Below are 18328 nucleotides of genomic sequence, written 5' to 3'. Positions count from 1 at the left end.
AACTACACTTGACTGCTAGGAGCTTCCTTTCTTACTTTTGCCTCTATTTGATGTCTAAGCCAGAAAGGAAACTGACAACACAGGTTTGCCTTTTTAAAAATGAAAGTTATGATATTTTAAATTACACATATGTTAGTTACGTGTGTGACAGCCAGGAAGACTAGAAACTTCTTCAAAATACATTATCAGAGATGAACGGAATTGATGGCCTTATATTAAAATATTAATAATGTTCATATTTTTAATATTTTCTGATCTTTAAAAATCGACTGCCTCTGTACTCCAAACTATGTTGACTCCTTTGTCCAGTTAATGTGTACACCTAGAGGCAGGCTTTAAGATTAACAGAACCTTGACGTTCAGGGTTTTTTTCCCTTCAGAAGCATAGTAAAGCATTTTTAATTTAAATTGCCAAAAAAGTTCTGTGGGAGGGCACTATTTAAAGATGGGCAATTCAGTTGTCCTGAGATTGCAGATCACAACCAGACATTATACTTTTGATGTAGGCTGTTGCAAGGTGTGATGCCTTTGGCTCAAACATCAGGGAGCCATAAATAGTTCCTCAGTAGCAACCGTAGTTACATCAATCGCATAAAAGGATGCTCTGCGAATTTCATAAGAATGTATTGTAATATAAAAACTATACCATGGTGCCAAATTGAAGCTGATAACGAAAAGGGCTGCATGGAAGGTGATGTTTGCAGCATAACTACTGTTTTTACCATTTCATACTTTTTTACTAAAAAAAAAATGCTACTGAAAATTTTGCCCACTTCATAACAACAGGAAGCTATCATACATCTCATCTGACAAAAATCTAAGAGGATACATTCCTTTTAGTGAAAGATCAATATTCTTTTAGTTCAAGTTGTCAGGTCATCAAATCCAGATACAGTGTGCTCCAACTTTACGGTCCAGCCATGAAGCAGATATAAAGCTTAAAGGACATAATCCTAGAACTAAAACCAAAATGTGTAAATTTAATAGATGGCATCTAGCTGTTTTCCTGGGGGGGGGGGAGAACCTCTTTTACTGTGAAGTGGGGGCCTCATCTGCATAAGATTTTGCATATGGCAAAGAGATCTCTGGCATTTGGCTGCTTTATGGTTGTTCTTTTGTAGAGGCTGATTGATATGCCATTTGTTTATAGGCTTCCTGTAGCTAGTCTGTATTGATGGAGGCAAGGCCTCACATCTCAGAGAACCTGAGTTATGCCAGCTGAGCTGGATGTGATTATTCCTAAAACTGCTTACACAATTCTTCATCTGCATACTGCTTCCTTTGTGGCATGGCAGTGGAAGAGGGAAAAATGGTTGGAGTTTAGAGGATGGTTGGGGAACAAGTGTGGAAGGTAGATGGAATTGTAGGCTTGTTTAAGGGTAGGTCCTTGTCTTCTCCATGATGCCACTGTAGTATTACATCCGCAAAACCTGCTGCAAGTTAAAACACTCCCGTTAAAGTCCATGGAGAATTCCCACCTCCAGGCTCCCCTATGTCACAGTGGAAGATGGGATTTCTGCAGCCAGTCATAAAGTATATAAGTGTATATAAAAGCTAGCAAGAGAATCATATGTATTGAGAGAGTTCTTATATATCAAGATGCGTGGTGCAGTGTTACTTTTTCCCTGTCTAGAGTACTAGGAGCACAGAAGTGATGGAACACTTTGCACAAACAATAAACACCCAATACAGAAGGAGAGCAAAATAAAAATAAAGGACAGATTAATGATGCCTGCGTTCTTGGAAACCTTATAGGCATGATGGAAATGGTCTTTGTGGTTACAGGGTTCCCACAGAGGAACTTGTTCCCTTTTAGTTCTTCAGGTGGGCCTTCTGCCTTCGGTGTCACACACACATGGAGGCACAGTGGCTTATGACTTCCTGATTGGGTGCAGAGAGGGTTATGTCCTGGGTGGGTGACATCATAAGGTTGTTTATTTAAATTTTTTTCCATATGGACTCAAAGTGGTTGTTTGGTGACCACCGTGTATTGGTTGGTTCCTTCCATTCATAGCATTGTGGTGTGCAACTTAATGAATGACAGAGTTTTGAGGAGACACTGGAAGCATCCATAGGTTTTGCTGTGTTATTTATTAGCTATTTGGGCAAAAAATTATACCACCTGTCAAGGGCATTTGCCAGAAGCAGCTTACAAAGCAAAACGTAATAAAAATATAGAACATTAAAAAGTTATTAATTAAAATAACGGAATTTTAAAAACCTGAAAAAAAGATAAGTGTGCAGCTTCAATAACAGTTTTCTGACTTAAAAATCATACTATGAAGTGGTGTTAAAAGATCATTCCTTTAATTAGAAGACTGTACAGGAATGTTTTCGCCTGGTGCCTATAAAAGCAATGTAGGTGCCAGGTGATCTTTAGGAGGAAGTGCATTCCATAAGCTGGGTAGGCCCTAAGCCATGTAGGGCTTTAAGGGTAAGAAACAGTATTTAGAATTATGCTCAGAAATAAATGGCCAACCAGAGCAGATATTTCAAATCCGGAGTGATTTGATCCTGGATTCTCATCTTCAACAGCAGCCTGGCTGCGGCATTGTAGACCACCTGAATTTTCTGGGCCATTTTCAAAGACACAGAGTGCATTACAGTAATCTAACCTGGATGTAATTAGAGTGTGGACCACCATGGACAGATCACACTTTTCAATCAAGGGCCATAGATGGTATCAGTCACAGTTGATAAAAGGCCCTGTGTGCCACAGACGATCAGAGCCTCCAATCGTAGGCCAGGATTCAGCAGTAAACCCAAGCTATGTATCTGTTGCTTCAGGGGGAGTGCAGCCTCCTTCAGGATATGCTGAAGTCCTGAAGCAGATTCATCACTGACCAATAGCATCTTAGTCTCGTCTCAATTGCATATTGGTTGCGCCTTGCTCCAGGTCCTCTGATGTTCTCTTAGTGGATTTGTGTAGATGTTAAATGGACAAAATGTAACCCTACAGGACCCCATAGCATAAATGCCACGGGGCCAAGCAGTACTCCCCAAGTACCACCTTCTAGAATTGAACAGTCAAGCGTGATGTGGTGGTTAGGAGCGGTGGACTCTAATCTGGAGAACCGGGTTTGACTCTTCCACATGAGCAGCGGATGCTAATCTGGTGAACTGGGTTGGTTTCCCCACTCCTACACATGAAGCCAGGTGGGTGACCTTGTACTAGTCTCTTAGAGCTCTCTCAGCCCCACTTACTTCACAAGGTGTCTGTTGTGGGGAGGAGAAGAGAAGTTAATTGTAAGCCAGTTTGATCTTCCTCCTCCTCCTCCTTCCACAACCACCAAAGAACTGTAGTCCCAATTCAGCCATCCTCTCTAGAAGTATACCATGGCTGATGGTATCAAACGTCACCAAGAAGTCACCAGGGGTATCAAACGTCACCAGGAGAATCTACAGGGATGCACATGCCATGTCACTGTCCCAGTGAAAGTCATAAATCAGGGCAAGCTAGGTGTGCTCTCACCTGTGTTCAGCTGCATTCAACTTAAGTTTTCCTCCACTTGCGCTCCAGCCATCTGTCCAACCACTTCATTGCTCCAAGCTCCTCAATATACCAAGGAGTATACAGGAGAGAAGAGGGCATTCCAGAGAGATCACATCCACAGCCCAAATAATCTCTATATTTCAGATTGACCAGGGCTGTGACAGGAGCACCAACATTGCTAACTGGAAATCTCCAACAGCTGTCAGGAAACCATCTGGATCTGTCAGTCTTCTGGAGCAGACTATTTGATCTCTCACCCTTGCAGAGGTTCTGAGTGTCTAGGAGTCTAAACCTCACCAGGTAATGGTCGGTCCATCACAAGGGAAGTGTGGAAAATCCTCCCATTACCAGGCCATGCGTTTTGTTCCCAGAGAAAACTAAATCGAATGTATGTCCTCTGATGTTGACTGTGCTTCTAGTTCACAGATTTACAGTTACTATGCTAATATTAACCCTGGTGTAGCAGTTGTCTACCATACCAGGGCAATAGAATTACCCTCTCAGTCACTCACTTAAGTAGAAAACCACAGTATTCTGTTGGTAACAGAAAAGAAATTCTCATGTATAACCTTTCTAATTCATGGGTATAGATTTATTTTTATAATCCTTTTTTTAATATGCCAGTTATAATCCTTTTGAGGCTGTCCCGGTAATTTACAGCAGTCTTTGTAATTTAAAACAATTGTTTTGGCAATGTGTTCTTGTAATAGGTATTGATAATGTAAGCTAAAAACCATCTCCAGAAGACAAATAAAATTCAGGGAAGGAGATAATTGACAATCTATCAGTTTTAGAAGGTTGACTATGGAAAATTTGGTTCTGTTGACTTGGCAAATAGTATATACCAAACAGAAAAGTTTTGCTTGCAGATGAATAAGCAGTTAGTTTGCCTCTGTTTGTTGGATGACTTTTTTGGTCATCCTATGAAATAGCTTGTAATTGATTTCTTATTTAAAGGTTCAGTTCAGATGTAACATGAAACCATGGCTTTTTTTTATCTCTGGTTAGTTGGTGAAACTCAGGGACTCAATCTTGAGGCAAGGTTTCAGGACAGCTTCCTTCAAGGTGGTCAGAAGAAGTCCTTCAAAAAACCTTTAAACAACTTCAGGGCTTAACCGGTCACACACATTCTTTCCAGCAATGAGTAGTAAGCCAAGATGAGTAATGGATGAGGCAGCTTGTCCACTTTTTCATATTCCAGCAAATGCAAACTCAGCCTTGCAATTGTGACTCGACCATATTCTAATAATGATTTATGATTCATTTGTTGAGGAGTGGCCCAGATTGGTGTGAATATGAATAATTCTATCTGTGAATGGTCTTGCAAGCAAGATGCCTTATGTCTTCAAGTAGTCATCTTGAGGATTCAGTTGCAGAAGACTGCCACAATTAAAAAAACTTTGCTGACAGCTTTAGCCCAGATGCTGTGGTGATGAAGAAAAAGATGGGGACTAAGTCTGGTCTGGGAACGGAACCTTGGGTTACCTGTGAAGGTTCCTTCTACACTGAGGGAGGAGTACATCTTCATCAGTGGGTTTTGTCTTTCCTATGCTCAGGGAGGCAGGATCCAAAAAACCTTTGCTTCCTGTCACATGTGCTAGGACCGCCCTCTGATATCCAGTTCAAGGACTTCCATAGCAGAATTTTTAAAAACAGAAAGACAGATGTGCACCCAAAAGAACAAGGAGCAGCCACTGCAAAAAACATAGCTTAAAACCAAGAATTAGTAACAAGTAGAACCTGAAAATACTTTATTCTATTTCCCCTTATTTATTATTCCTATATATAACGTATTGTTTTCCCATTTTTAAAAAAAAATTAATTTAGCTTTATCTGGACAATTGACATTCTTCATCTTGATCCAATGTACTCCTCCCTCATTGTAGAAGGAACCTTCACAGGTAAGCCAAGGTTCTGTTCTCACACTGAGTTTGGAGTACATCTTCATCAGCGGGATCTTCAAAAGCTGACGTTCACTGGGAGGGAGTCTTCATTGATCATTTGATACAACATTCTGGAGGACTCTCCTGCTGAATGCCACGTCAGATGAAAAACAGGCATTTATCTTGTAGTGTCTTATGAACTTAGAAGGGCTCGACCAGGTCGCAGCCTTACAGATTTCTTCCACGGATGCACGGCCATCAAATGCTGCTGAAGTAGCGGCTCTGCGGACTGAGTGAGCGGTAATTCCTAATGGCACTGGTATGTTGCTAAGTTGATAGCACAACTGGATACACTGTTTGATGCACTTGCTGTTAGCTGCCTTTGACATTTTGCAACCTTTATTGGCTGATGAAATAGAAACGAATAAAGACTCCGAGTGCCGGAAAGGTTCCGTCCTTCTCAAAAAGATGCGTAAAGCTCTTTTCACGTCCAGAGCGTGCCAGTTCTTCTCCTTTGGATGAGAAGGGTGAGGGCAAAAGAATGGAAGATGGAGTTCCTGTTGTCTATGGAACTTAGAATTTACCTTCGGGATAAAGGCCGGATCTGGACGTAGTACTACTTTATCCGCGTGGAAGACGCAGAGGCTTTTTCTAGATGACAAAGCCGCCAGTTCCGACACCGTTCTAGCTGATGTAATAGCTGTGAGGAAGAGAACTTTCATCCTAAGGTGACCCAGGGAAGCCTCCTGTAAGGGTTCAAATGGGTGTCGAGTCAGAGCCTGGAGTACCACGTGAAGTCTCCAAGTCAGAAATATATGACTTGTCGGAGGAGAGATGGCCGAGGCTCCTTTCAAACAAGTGACTATGTGGGGATGCCTTGACGTTGGGTAGCCTTCCAGTTGGGGAACAACCGTCGCGATCGCCGTCACCTGTCGTTTGAGAGTAGATGCCTTCAGCCCTTGAGCTAATCCCTCCTGGAGAAAGTCAAGCAAGTTGCCAGTGGAAATGGTCACTGGATCAGTATGTTTTCTCCCGCACCATCTAGCGAAGGCCTTCCAGGAAAAATCGTATATGTGTCTGGTGGATTGTTTCCCAGCTTCCAACATGGTGTCGACGACCTCTGAGGTATAGCCCGTCTCTAGCAACCTTGACCTTTCAAGAACCAGGTGGTCAGCTTTAACCAGGCTGAATCTGAGAGTACTAAGGGGCCCTGTTGGAGAAGGTCCTGGACTGGAGTAGGGTCCATGGCTCCTGGATCGATAGCTCTCTCAGTGTCGCGAACCAAGGTCGTCAGGGCCATCGAGGGGCTATGAAGATGACCAGGGCCCTCTCTTGTTTGATTTTTCGTAGAGCTTTGGAGATCACTGGTAGAGGTGGAAATGCATAAAAGAGACCCCGTGGCTACGGGGACAACAGTGCGTCTATTCCCTCTGCCCTTGGATGCATAAATCTTGACAGGAACCTTGGGAGCTGGTGATTTTCACCTGTTGCGAAGAGGTCCATGATGGGTCTTCCGAATTTCTCCATTATTTGAAGGAAGGTCTCTCCAAGGACACTCCCCCTCGTCCACATGCTGTCGGCTGAGCCAATCTGTGTGCTCGTTTAGTACTCCTTTTATGTGCTCTGCCCTGATGGACGCCAAGTGAGCCTCTGCCCAATTCAGAATTGTTATGGCTTCTGCGTGAAGGGAGGAGGAACGAGACCCGCCTTGCTTGTTTATGTAAGCTTTTGCTGAGACATTGACCGTTCTCAGAAGGACGTGGCTGTTCTCGATTCTTGGCTGAAACTCTATCAAGGCTTTCCGGATTGCCCGTATCTCCAGCCGATTTATGTGGAGGTGACTCTCTTCCGGTGTCCAACGACCCTGTGCTACTTGTTATTGCAGAATCGCCCCCCAGCCTTCCAAGCTGGCATCGGTGAAAATCTGGATCGTGGAGATCGGGAGATAGTTCTGGCCCTTGGCTAGGTTGTGGGACTTGGTCTACCACCTTAAGCTGTCCTTCACTTGTCTCGGGACGGTGAGGCGTGGGTTCCTCTTTTGAGTTATCTGCAGTTGAAATGGCTTGAGAAACCATTGCAGGTCCCTCATGTGGAGGCGAGACCATGGCACAATCCCTATGCATGCTACCATTTTCCCCTGCAGTCTGACTAAGGATGACAGGCCGGAGGATTTGGAAAGAATCCCTGTCCTTGTCAACTTGACAATGGAGGAAAATCTTGTCTGGCGGAAGGAAGACTGCATTCTGGTTCTTGTCTATGAACACCCCCAGGTGATGGATGAACTGGGACGGAGAGAGGGTGCTCTTGATCCGGTTTACTAGGAAACCCTGTGGAGTTCTAGAGCCCGGAGGACGGTCTCCATGTGCTGTAAGGACAGTTGTTCTGAAGGAGCGCTCACCAGGATATTGTCTAAATATGGGATGACGTGGATCCCTACCTCTCTCAGGTGAGCCACCAACGTCACCAGGACCTTGGTAAAGACCCTCACGGCCGATGAGAGACCAAACGGGAGGGCCCGAAACTGATAGTAATCGAGATTGTACGCAAAGCGGATAAATTTTCGGTGCTCGGGATAGATGGGGATGTGTAAATGTGCTTCGGTCAGGTCTATCGACGTCAAACGCTTGGGGACGGAGTGCCTCTATGATGGACCTGAGTGTCTCCATCCTGAAATGTTTGAGCAGAATAAATTTGTTGACGTGCTTTAGATTTAGGATTGCGCGCCAATCTCCGTTTCTCTTCAGAACGGTAAAGAAAATGGAGTATACCCTGGCGCACCGATCTGTCTGGGGGACTGGTTCGATTGCCCTGATTTGAAGCAGGTGGTCTATGGCTGCTTGATTGCGGGCTATCTTGTTCGGTTTGGAAGAGGAGGGGGAGAGAAAGAAGCGGTTTGGGGGGGATTTGCGTAGTTCTAGGCTGTATCCCTCGTGAATAATCTTCTGCACTCAAGTGTCTTGGTGAAGGGAGTCCCAGGTATTGGCAAAAAGTTGTTGTGCGGGAAGGAGTCCTTCAACTTGCTCCTCGTCTCCTGACATTAATTCCTCTGAAGCCCTATCTTCACTCTCAGACGTATTGTAAATGGAGGAGGGGGGAGGGGAGGGGGAGACAGAGGCAAAGACAAGGGAAAACAGTAGATACAAGAGGAAAAAGCTGCTGGGTGCACACAGACCAAGATTAGGACTAAGAAAAAACACAGAAATAAAGTTAGACAGGAATAATTATTGAAGTGCAAAGGCTAGGAAAGAAGGTTTGCTACAGAGCTAATCACAAATGCTGCTTCTCCCTCTAAGGCAGGAAGAGAACTGGATATCAGAGGGCAGTCCTAGCACATGTGACAGGAAGCAAAGGTTTTTTGGATCCTGCCTCCCTGAGCATAGGAACGACAAAACCCGCTGATGAAGATGTACTCAGTGGGACAATGGCTACTTCTCTGAAGGTCTTCTGTATGGTTCTTAAGACTAACCTTTTCCAGAAGGTTTTTGAGTTGGATTAATAGGCACGGTGCTGAAACAGGGAGAAGTAAATAACCTACTGGCACTTCTAGAACTGCTTGTGGGAATTTTTTGATATGGTTTTATTGATTTTTTTTAAAAAGATTGTATTTGGTGATAAATGTTGTAAACCACCTTGAGGGCCTTCAGTTGAATGGTGACCAATATATGGACTAAATAAATAAAAAGTGTACTTCGCTGTCATCATCACCACAAAGTTGGCACAAATATATGTGCTTCTATTCAGTTGTGGTCACTCTGACAAAACACTAGATTGGGTGATGGTTTTGCAAAAGATCACAGCAACGTTTGCTGTCTGTTCACCACGTCCAGGCTGATTCTTCACCAAGTAAACACTGGAACAAATTAACTCTCCCAGATTCATCCAGTCAGTCTTGGTTATATAAGCCGGGTCTGCTTCCTCTTCCAATCCTGTATGTTTTCCTATGGACAAAACATTTAGACTTGATGGTCTGTTGAAAAAGCAATCCTGGTAACTCCAGTTGAAGAGTGAACAGATGGTACTTGTCCGATCAACCTTACTCTTAGCCTGCTCTTCTCCGTCACCACATACCTTGCTGCCCAAATGTAACCAATAGTTACTTTTCTTGCCCTCCCCCAGTTTTGCAGACATATTAAGGGGAAGGAGATCGCTTGACTTTGAGGAGGTCAGTGGTAGAATTTTTGCACACACAAGTTCTCAGGTTCAGTCCCTGGCATTTCCTGGTAAAATATCTCAGGCATTAGGTCTTGGAAAACCATTGCCAGTCCCAGTAGACAATACTAGTCTCGATGAATGAATAGTATTGCTCAGGATAAGAGAGCTTCTTGTGTTCCTTTGCAATTTGATCATTGTGCCACAAGCAGCAAATGGACACACCTGATGGTATCTGCAGAGCAGCTGGCTCAAGCTAGCAAGCCAATTTACCTTTGAAATATGTTTTCCCAAGTACTTTAAAACAAATTGTAGTCTTCTTCATCTTCTTTTTCAGCTGGGTATTAATATGCCTTTCGTGGATCCTGCACAGTTAACTCTTCAAATGTACAGAAAATGGTTTATGTGTGATGGCACATTCTTGTGCACTCTTCGTACAAGTCACTCCTCTCTGCACCCTCTTTCTCCCCTGGAAGAGAGACTGCAATCTGGTTGCCTTGGCGACCCTGGCAGGTTTAAATGAGTAGCTGCACTAAAAATTGTTGCTTGCATCAAAGTGCATTGATGTTTTAATCTGTGTAGCCTTTAAAAAAAATAAAAAAGCATTGTAGTCTTCATTGTTCAAAATTATTAGCAGGCTGAAGCACTCTTGTGCTGGCTCTAAGTGCCCACCAAGGCTTTCAATACAATTTTGATGAGGAGGAGCCTCTTTCTTTCTCTTGGGAGACAAGGTGGGTGTTGGAGAAGCTGATTACAGGACAAGGGCAGGTTAGGGTCAGGCAGTAAAACTGATTAGAGGCCCTAGAATGGATTAAACAGAGAGCTATCAGTTAAAGTAGACTTTCAAGACAAAGTTTAACCATCTATTTTTGTCAGTTTTGCTTTTTTTTGGTAAGCATACAAAAATGTTTCTGTTTCCACATTATGCTGTTGTCCATGTGACTGTGGTTCTCAAGGTGAGATATGTGGGCCATCATACACAACACCTTTTTGCCAAGTCTTTATGCACTACAGAAGTCTTACTTCCTGTGGTCCCCTCAAATCTATTGGCTATAGAGTGCTCCCAAATCCCACTTAGAGCTAGAGACAACCTGAAATCATAGGTGGTAAGAAAATGCTAGTACAGTGAGAGAAGCTTCAGCCGTTTTTTAATGACTTCCTTTCACAACATTCCTACTGCTATAAAAAAGTGTTGACTTGTGGAGGCACCTGAAATACCATTAAACAAATCCGTTTGGAGTTGCAGTCACTGAATCTGACTGAGCCAAGCCATGCATTTGACTGAGCTGAAGATTTAACTTGAAGAAAAAATACATTTCTTGTGCTCCTCATCTGTTTTAAGTTATCACCGTATGCATTGCAACAGCAGCATCATATTAGTAACGATTTTTATGAAGCCAGGGGTCAAATTAGCATATATCATTCATTTATTTAAATGCTAGGAAGAAATAACGGTAACCTTGGCCTTAATGTTTTTCCACAGGAAAGGACCTTTGTATTAAGGCATAACATTTTCACACTACTTTGCAAACTCACATCCCTGGTCTGTTGCTTCGGTACTATTTTTTAGTTCTTCCTTCTTCTTCCATGATGTTGTAGTCACAATGAATTGGGAATCTTGTTGTGGAAGTGCTGATATCAGAGAAGGCAAATGAAGCCATTCTCGCTCTGAGGTAAGGAGGGCATCTTGCAACATTGGGTGATTCCCACTGGTTGCTCAGGGAGGCAGGATGAAATTTCATCTTCCTGTCTCCTGGGCTGGAATCGCCCACTCCTCAGTTCGTTTCCTGCCTAGCACAAGGAGAGCCAGCTGCAAAGCAGCTCTCTGCTGCAAATTAGTTTCATTTTTACTTTAGGAAACTCACTTTGTTCTCTCCTTTTGCTCTCTGCCGCAAATATGTTGCAAGATGCCCTCCTTACCTCAGAGCAGAAGGAACCTTCATGATAAGTAATCCAAGGTTCATTCACTTTGCCCTTTGTCTAAATAGCTGGATGGGAGAGGGAAGGCAGCCATATTTCCAACATGTCTGCATTTCTTATAGTGTTCTAGGTACCTCAGGTTCTCACATTCCCAAACTATCTGACTACTTTATCAGGAAGCATGCCATTGAATGTAATCATGTATTTGTGTGGAGACATCATGTGAGCCTGGGGAAAAAAGAGCCCAGTATTATACTCAGTAGAAGCATAACAGAGGGGGGCAGTGAAAGAAGTCAAAAGAAGGTGCCTCATTTTCAAGTAAGAACGTTTGAGAAATCACAGTGTTTGCTTTGACTTTGCCCTAGGGAAAAAGAGATTTCACAAAAACCAGGAGTAAAACTGAAGTGGTTCCATGCACAGCTTTCTTGCAGGTCAATTCTATGCATATTTATTCAGAAATTCAATAGGATTTGCTGTCAAGTAAATGTGCATAGGATTGTTACTGCAGAAAACTTCTCAAACTATTGTGGACAAATCAAATTACTTATTCTCAGATGATGCATCTTTCCTTGATTCTTTTCCATCTGGCCTCATCTGCCATGGGTCACAGATAGCTTTGGTGATGAGGCTCATGAGGGGCATGTCTTCTTATTGATCTTGTTGGCTTTTATGTAGTAAAATACCCTTTTCTTTTGGATTGATTAAAACATCTCATAGGAGTCTCAGGGAGTGCTCGCCAGTGGTTTTCTTACTTTATGTGCTGTAGGACTCAAAGGTTTGTCTTTGAAGAAACTGTGTCAGCTCCCTGGACCCTGTTGGGTGAAGTACACCAAGGCTCAGTGTTATCGCCATTGTTGTGTAGAAAGCCACTGAGTGAGACTATCTGTTTGGAATTGACTTTTATTAATACAGTGATGTCATTGAGTCCTTTATTTCATTAAGCATCCAGGAACAGGTATCTCTATTCTTAACAAGTGCCTAGAATCTGTGGTCAAATAGAGGAGACAACAAAGTTAAATTGAATCCTGTAAGAATGCGGTCATGTTGATGGGAACACTTGTGGTCTACATGAGGTGGATCTGCCTTTGATAGATGGGATTTTGTTATCAGATCAGGTAAAAACCATTGAGGTGCTCTTGGGCCCGGCTTTGCACTTTAAACAAAACAGGTTGTAGGGATTCCATTGGAGACAGATTGGAAATTTCGGTGCAGAATGCAGTTGGACACCCCCTGTAAGAAACTGGGAGGTGTGATCCTGTTTTGAACCGGTTACATTGATTTACTAGTTCGCTTCAGAGTACACTTCAAGGTGCTTCTTTTAAAGCCCTTTGTTGTGTGGGGCCCACATAACTCTCTCTGTATGAGCCCATGCACCAATTAAAATCAGGTAGCAAATCCAGGTGGGATTTGGGAATCCCCTGGAATTACAGCTGATTTCCAGACTACAGAGATCAGTTCCCCTAGAGAAAATGGTTACTTTGGAGGGTGGTTCTATAGCACTGAGGTCCCTGTCCTCCCCAGGTTCCATCTCCAAATCTCCAGGAGTTTCCCACCCTGGATCTTGCACCCCTACCCCCCATGCCCCGCTGGTGACCGGGGGGACCTGGCAACCCTAAAATCAGTGCAACAGTTGGCCTGGCATACTGTGTTGTCACTGCAGCAGGTGAGGATGATGGCAACCAGAAGCAATACATTTACTGTGATGGTAGCTAACCTAGGGTGCAATCCTAAGCACAATTACACTTTTCTGAGTCCATTGAAGTCAATGGGTTTAGAAGGTGTAACTTTGCTTAGGATTGCACCGTTATTCAGGAAGATGTTCAGAAAGCAACATCTTTAACCAATTTCTGGAAAGAAATCAATATATTCCTTTTAGGGCAGTTGAATGATTTGCGGTTTTGCTTAGTTTTTGTTCTGGGGATTTAAATATTTTGCATTGTGTTTTTATTGTTTTATTTTCTATATTGATACTATTTTATTGTTGAAATGCTTTGCTCTCATGTAAAAGTAGCATAGATGGGCTTTAAATTATATTTTTCTCCATTCCTGGTTGCAAGCTCTTTCAGAGCTGAGGACAACCCGTTTGATTTCAGTTAGTTTAGGCATGGCTTGCTGTCCATAGAATCAGGCTGCGTAGCGATTATGCAGCATGTTTCTAAGTGGTAATCAGTTTTTGAAAGTAAGCTTTGACTAACCAAGGAAAACAAACACTTTATAAGGAAGTTTTATTTTAGGACAAATATTCAATAGTTGCACAAATTTAGAGTGCTTTTTTGAAAACAAAGTTCCTTCCCTCACAATATGTCATGTATATTACACAGGCAGATGTATGAATAGGCATGCTCATCATTTTATTTGTTATTTGGAAAAAAAAAACCCACACTCAGAATAATATTAGTGAGGAGTTTCACTGTTTATACACTAATTCAGCAATTGTGTAATATTTTGTGAGCTTGATGCAATTAGATAACAATTCAAGGTATAATATCTGTCTGTGCCTTTCTCCAAGTAATTGGAAGTTCTGTTGACATCACTAGTCAATTCGTTTGTTTAGTCAAAGTGCTTCCTGTATAATCCAAACATCTATGTGATTAGATTTTTTCTAAATACTTTGGTATTTCAGCATGGTATTTCTTTAACTCTTTTTACTTGCTGGCACATTTATTTTTTAAAATGCAGTTGCACTAATAATGATAGCAGGAGGAAGATATACTATCCATTTAATGTTAACCTTGCTGTTGTTCTTGACTACATTTGGAATGGCTAGTCTGGTGCACAAAAGCTGTTTTGGTTATGTCTGTATCTCAATGCCCATTGTGAGCAAGAGCAATCCAGGGTCACTGCCCTTTAAACACTGCCAGTCAGATCTCAGGAGAGAGGAGATATGTTAGAACTGCCAGTGATGAGAAAATGTGGTAAAGGAAGCAAACAGTCTTCAGTTGAAAAACTACAGTTCTACTGGAACTGCTCGTCATTTTAACTTCTTCCTTTAGAATTCAGTGTTATGAAAGAGCATTTCTACTTCTGTTCAAAAAGTGTGGCTTTTTTATTTTACAGGGGAGCTCTTGATGCATTATTGTCTAGAGAATATACTTCAAATACCCAGAAATATCACTATGTTATAGATAGCATAATGTAGGATTACTGCTTCTTAAAATTGCTAAAGGCTCAGGTGTGTGCATAAAACACTTTCACATGTTTTCTTGGAAGCAATCCCTTGCACAGCCATTGAGTGTGGTCTCCCAGTATTTGAAGAATGCAAGGGGATGAGATTGGAAGGGGACCTGAAAGGTCTTGGTACAAGTCAATTATTTTACTATGAATGGCCTTAATAAAAATGTGTCGTTAGTGAATCATGTAGGTTTATGTATGTAAGCAGTTACATCATTCTAATTCCATTGAAGCTAATGGGTTTAGAAGGCTGTACCTCTGGTAGAATGTCACTTAATTTTTCCTTTTTGTTTTAAATAACATCTCTAAGTACATGGTTAGCTGCTGGTATCAAGTATTGCAAACCTATGCAATAAATGCATACATGGTTACATCAAAACCCTAAAACATAAGCATTTTTTGTGTTCAAATTTGCAGTTCTTCTGACCTGAAATTCTTGTCTTGGTGTAGGCTTGTAAATCTTTTCTAAAGATATGCCTGACTAAGACTTGTTTAGAATCTGATTATTAGTAACTTAACTACGATGCATTGGCACATGCCCATTACGTATATTTAAGTTACATTTTCATTGGGGAGGGAAAAGGTGTCAAAATAATAGGAAAATATTTACAACTGAATATGTGTGTGTGATATATAAATATCACAAATAAATAACTTGGGTAGAATTTGAAATACAGACATTCTTTTTGTTCTCCTTAGATGGTACTAGACAAGAAGAAGCAGAAGGTGAACTTAGTGAGGAAGAGCACTGGTTTGGGAACTCTTCAGAAACCCCATCAGAAGCATCCTATGGAGAAGTTCAGGAGAACTTCAAATTATCCTTTGAGGATAGGATCCAAGAACAATCCACATCTCCAGACACTTCCTTGGGGAGTGCAACTCCTAGCAGCAACACACTGGAGCTGGCAGCTGTTGAGAATGAGGCTATAAGGGACGTACTACAGAATAAAGAACACCTATCTCCCGGTGTGTCTTCTGTTTGTGAAGATGACACTCCTGGCCCCAATAAGCCACTTAGTAGTAACCTGAGACGTCTGCTGGAGGCTGGTTCTCTCAAGCTAGACACTAGTGTCTCAGTTAACGGCAGGGTTGAGTCCCCTGTAAATCTTGCCTCAAATATCTCCTTTTCTTCACCTACTCATCATGCTCAGCAGCTAAGTGTCCTTGCTAGAAAGCTTGCTGAAAAACAGGAACAAAATGACCAGTACGGTGGAAATAATAACCGCTTTATATGGAATCAAGGCAAGTGGTTGCCCAACTCAACATCCTCTTGCGGTTTGTCTCCGGATTCAGCTATTCTAAAATTGAAAGCAGCAGCCAATGCCGTCCTTCAGGACAAGTCGCTTTCCCGGACTGAAGAACCTATAAGGTTTGAATCCTTTTCTTCACCGTTTAGTTCACAGTCTGCAAGCTCCACCTTAGCCGCGCTATCAAAGAAAGTTAGTGAAAGAAGCATGACTCCTGGGCAGGACCACCCACCGCCAGCTAGTTCTTTCCTTTCTCTCGCCTCAATGACTTCTTCAGCAGCCCTACTCAAGGAGGTCGCTGCAAGAGCTGCAGGCAGTCTGTTGGCGGAGAAGAAAAAGTCACTGGTTGCGGACGATCCCCTGCAGCTTTCAGACATGAAGCAAGAGAAAGTAACTCCACCACAGTCTTTGGAATTATTGTTACTCCCGGCCCCTAAAGGAAGGGCTTCTAAAAATACCAATCCAGGTACGAGTTACCATTTTGCTATAGATTGTGATTGTTTTACTTATCTTCAAAGTGTTTCTGTCCATTTATTAAGAAAAAGGAATTAAGCAGAAATTGGCTTTTAAAATGCTGTATGAGATTGATCAGAACTTCTTGTGTTTGAAAGCAAACCAGTTATCAGTTTGATTCTTTCTGTATTCTGAACAGATTCTCCACATGAGGTTTGGAATAGATCCATATAAGAATTTCTTAATGGGGGAGAGTACTTGAAGGGAAGCTTGCAATATTATTGAATGAGTGTTTCTTTTTTCCTTTGAATTTTGGAATGGGATACATCTTAGTCGTGCTGCTGTTGCTGTAAATTCACTCTGTGGAACATGTGCCCTAATTGAAGATATTATGCTGACAGTCATATTTTTTATAATGATTCTGTATAAAGGTGTACACATCTTTTAGAATTCACAGCCAACAGCCACCTTCCAGTTAGCCCAGGACAGGGCCTGGATATCCACCTGCTTCCTGTCCAGGCACCCTTTTCCTTCTTCTATCATCCCCCCTCTGTGCCTCTGTCACTATTTCCCATAAACTCTTAGCTGCTTTGTTCCTCTCTAACTCTGTGCTTGTTCTCCCACCCCATACAGATATTACTTCTTATCGTTCTTCCTTGCACTTCTTCAAATCAAAATATACCCTCTTTTCAACTGAGATCCTCAAAACAATAAAGTGGTCGGTATTGCTAGCAACTTCAGGGTGTACTTTCCCTTTATACTCTAAGCATGACTGGTTGGGCCTTAGCAATGGAGTGTGGGATAAGAACTGCTGGCACCAACAGCAGAACTATGGGGCCACTGTTAATGTGTAGTAACTAGATCTTAGCACTTTCCTTCTGGGTGTTCCACTGAGGAGTACTGTATCTGGATAGGCCATTCATCCAAGATAAGTGGATTCATACAGAGGGTGTCTGATAATATGCAACAACAATGGACTATGTAGGTTTCTTGAGACTTCTGATTGTATAGCTCCATTGCTATAACCCAGGTCTTCAAAGCCAGGGCGTCTAATTTGCATATTATGCAAACTGTTTGCTAATTTTCAATCAACTTTTCTATCAGCTTTTAAAAAAGAAGCTCCTGGCACGGACGACAACAGGTTGGGAAAGGTACCGTGGCATGACCTTCTTACTTGAGCAGTTGTTCATACTGGAAAATGGGTGCTTCTTTTATCTGTCCAATCTTTCTTTCCTCTCTGAGAACACAGCAAAGTGTGTTGAGGAAGACTGTGGCAGACTGCTGTGTTCTGATGTAGCTGCTCTTTCTGCCCCATCACTACATAGTTAATATAATGCGAAAGTAGATGTTCCAAGAAGAACATGGAGCTCTTTTTATTCTCCCAAGTCATCTCTGTATTAAAAATGGGTGTTGCTGCTGTGGCAATTTCAAATACCTCTTTTGCCAGTTTTTCCTCCTCTGTTATTGGTGTCTAGTACACAGCTGACACCATAACAGGCACCCTGGAAAAACTACATTTCCCAGAGTCCCTGGTATGGGAGTGGGGAGGGGGAATCCCCCTACAGCTGCTAGTCAAGCTGATTGGAAGGGTCAAGAAGGAAGAATTTTGGGGCTCCTTGAATGACAAGAGATTGCAAATGAATTTAGAGCTCTGGGATAGGAGGGAGAACTTTTTTTCCTGAACATTTCCTAGTGATACCCATAATTGCAGACCCCATCCTGAATCAAACCTGGCGTAATTTTATCCCATCACTGCTAAACCAAAGCATTCTCCCTAATCTTGTAGAGGCTACTCTTGGTTGAAAAAAAAAAATGGGATGGCCTCATAGTCAGCAGGTATACAATTTAGGTGCAATCCTGTACCCCCCACCTGTTTGGAAGTAATTGCTATTAATTTCAACGGGAGCCATTTTTGTGGAAGACACCAAATTATTAAAGCATGAATGAGTATTGTGGAAAGAGGGTATTTGGGGCATACAGCACGTTATGGAATCCTGGGAGGAAATGTTTAA

General features: G+C 42.3%; 1 protein-coding gene across 3 annotated transcripts in view; it reads left to right on the top strand.

The window, feature by feature from the left end:
• Positions 1–18328, top strand: part of ZNF827 (zinc finger protein 827) — a 120784-nt gene that overhangs the window by 16614 nt on the left and 85842 nt on the right. For all 3 annotated transcript variants that reach the window (XM_056855486.1, XM_056855485.1, XM_056855484.1), the window contains exon 2: positions 15316–16329. In XM_056855486.1, the coding sequence (XP_056711464.1) occupies positions 15316–16329 (1014 nt within the window). The remainder of the gene's footprint in view (positions 1–15315; positions 16330–18328) is intronic.

The sequence above is a fragment of the Euleptes europaea genome, chromosome 9 (genome assembly GCF_029931775.1).
Source record: "Euleptes europaea isolate rEulEur1 chromosome 9, rEulEur1.hap1, whole genome shotgun sequence".
Taxonomy (NCBI): domain Eukaryota; kingdom Metazoa; phylum Chordata; class Lepidosauria; order Squamata; family Sphaerodactylidae; genus Euleptes; species Euleptes europaea.
Note: the sequence above shows the minus strand (reverse complement) of the source record. Positions and strands in the feature narration are given on the sequence as shown.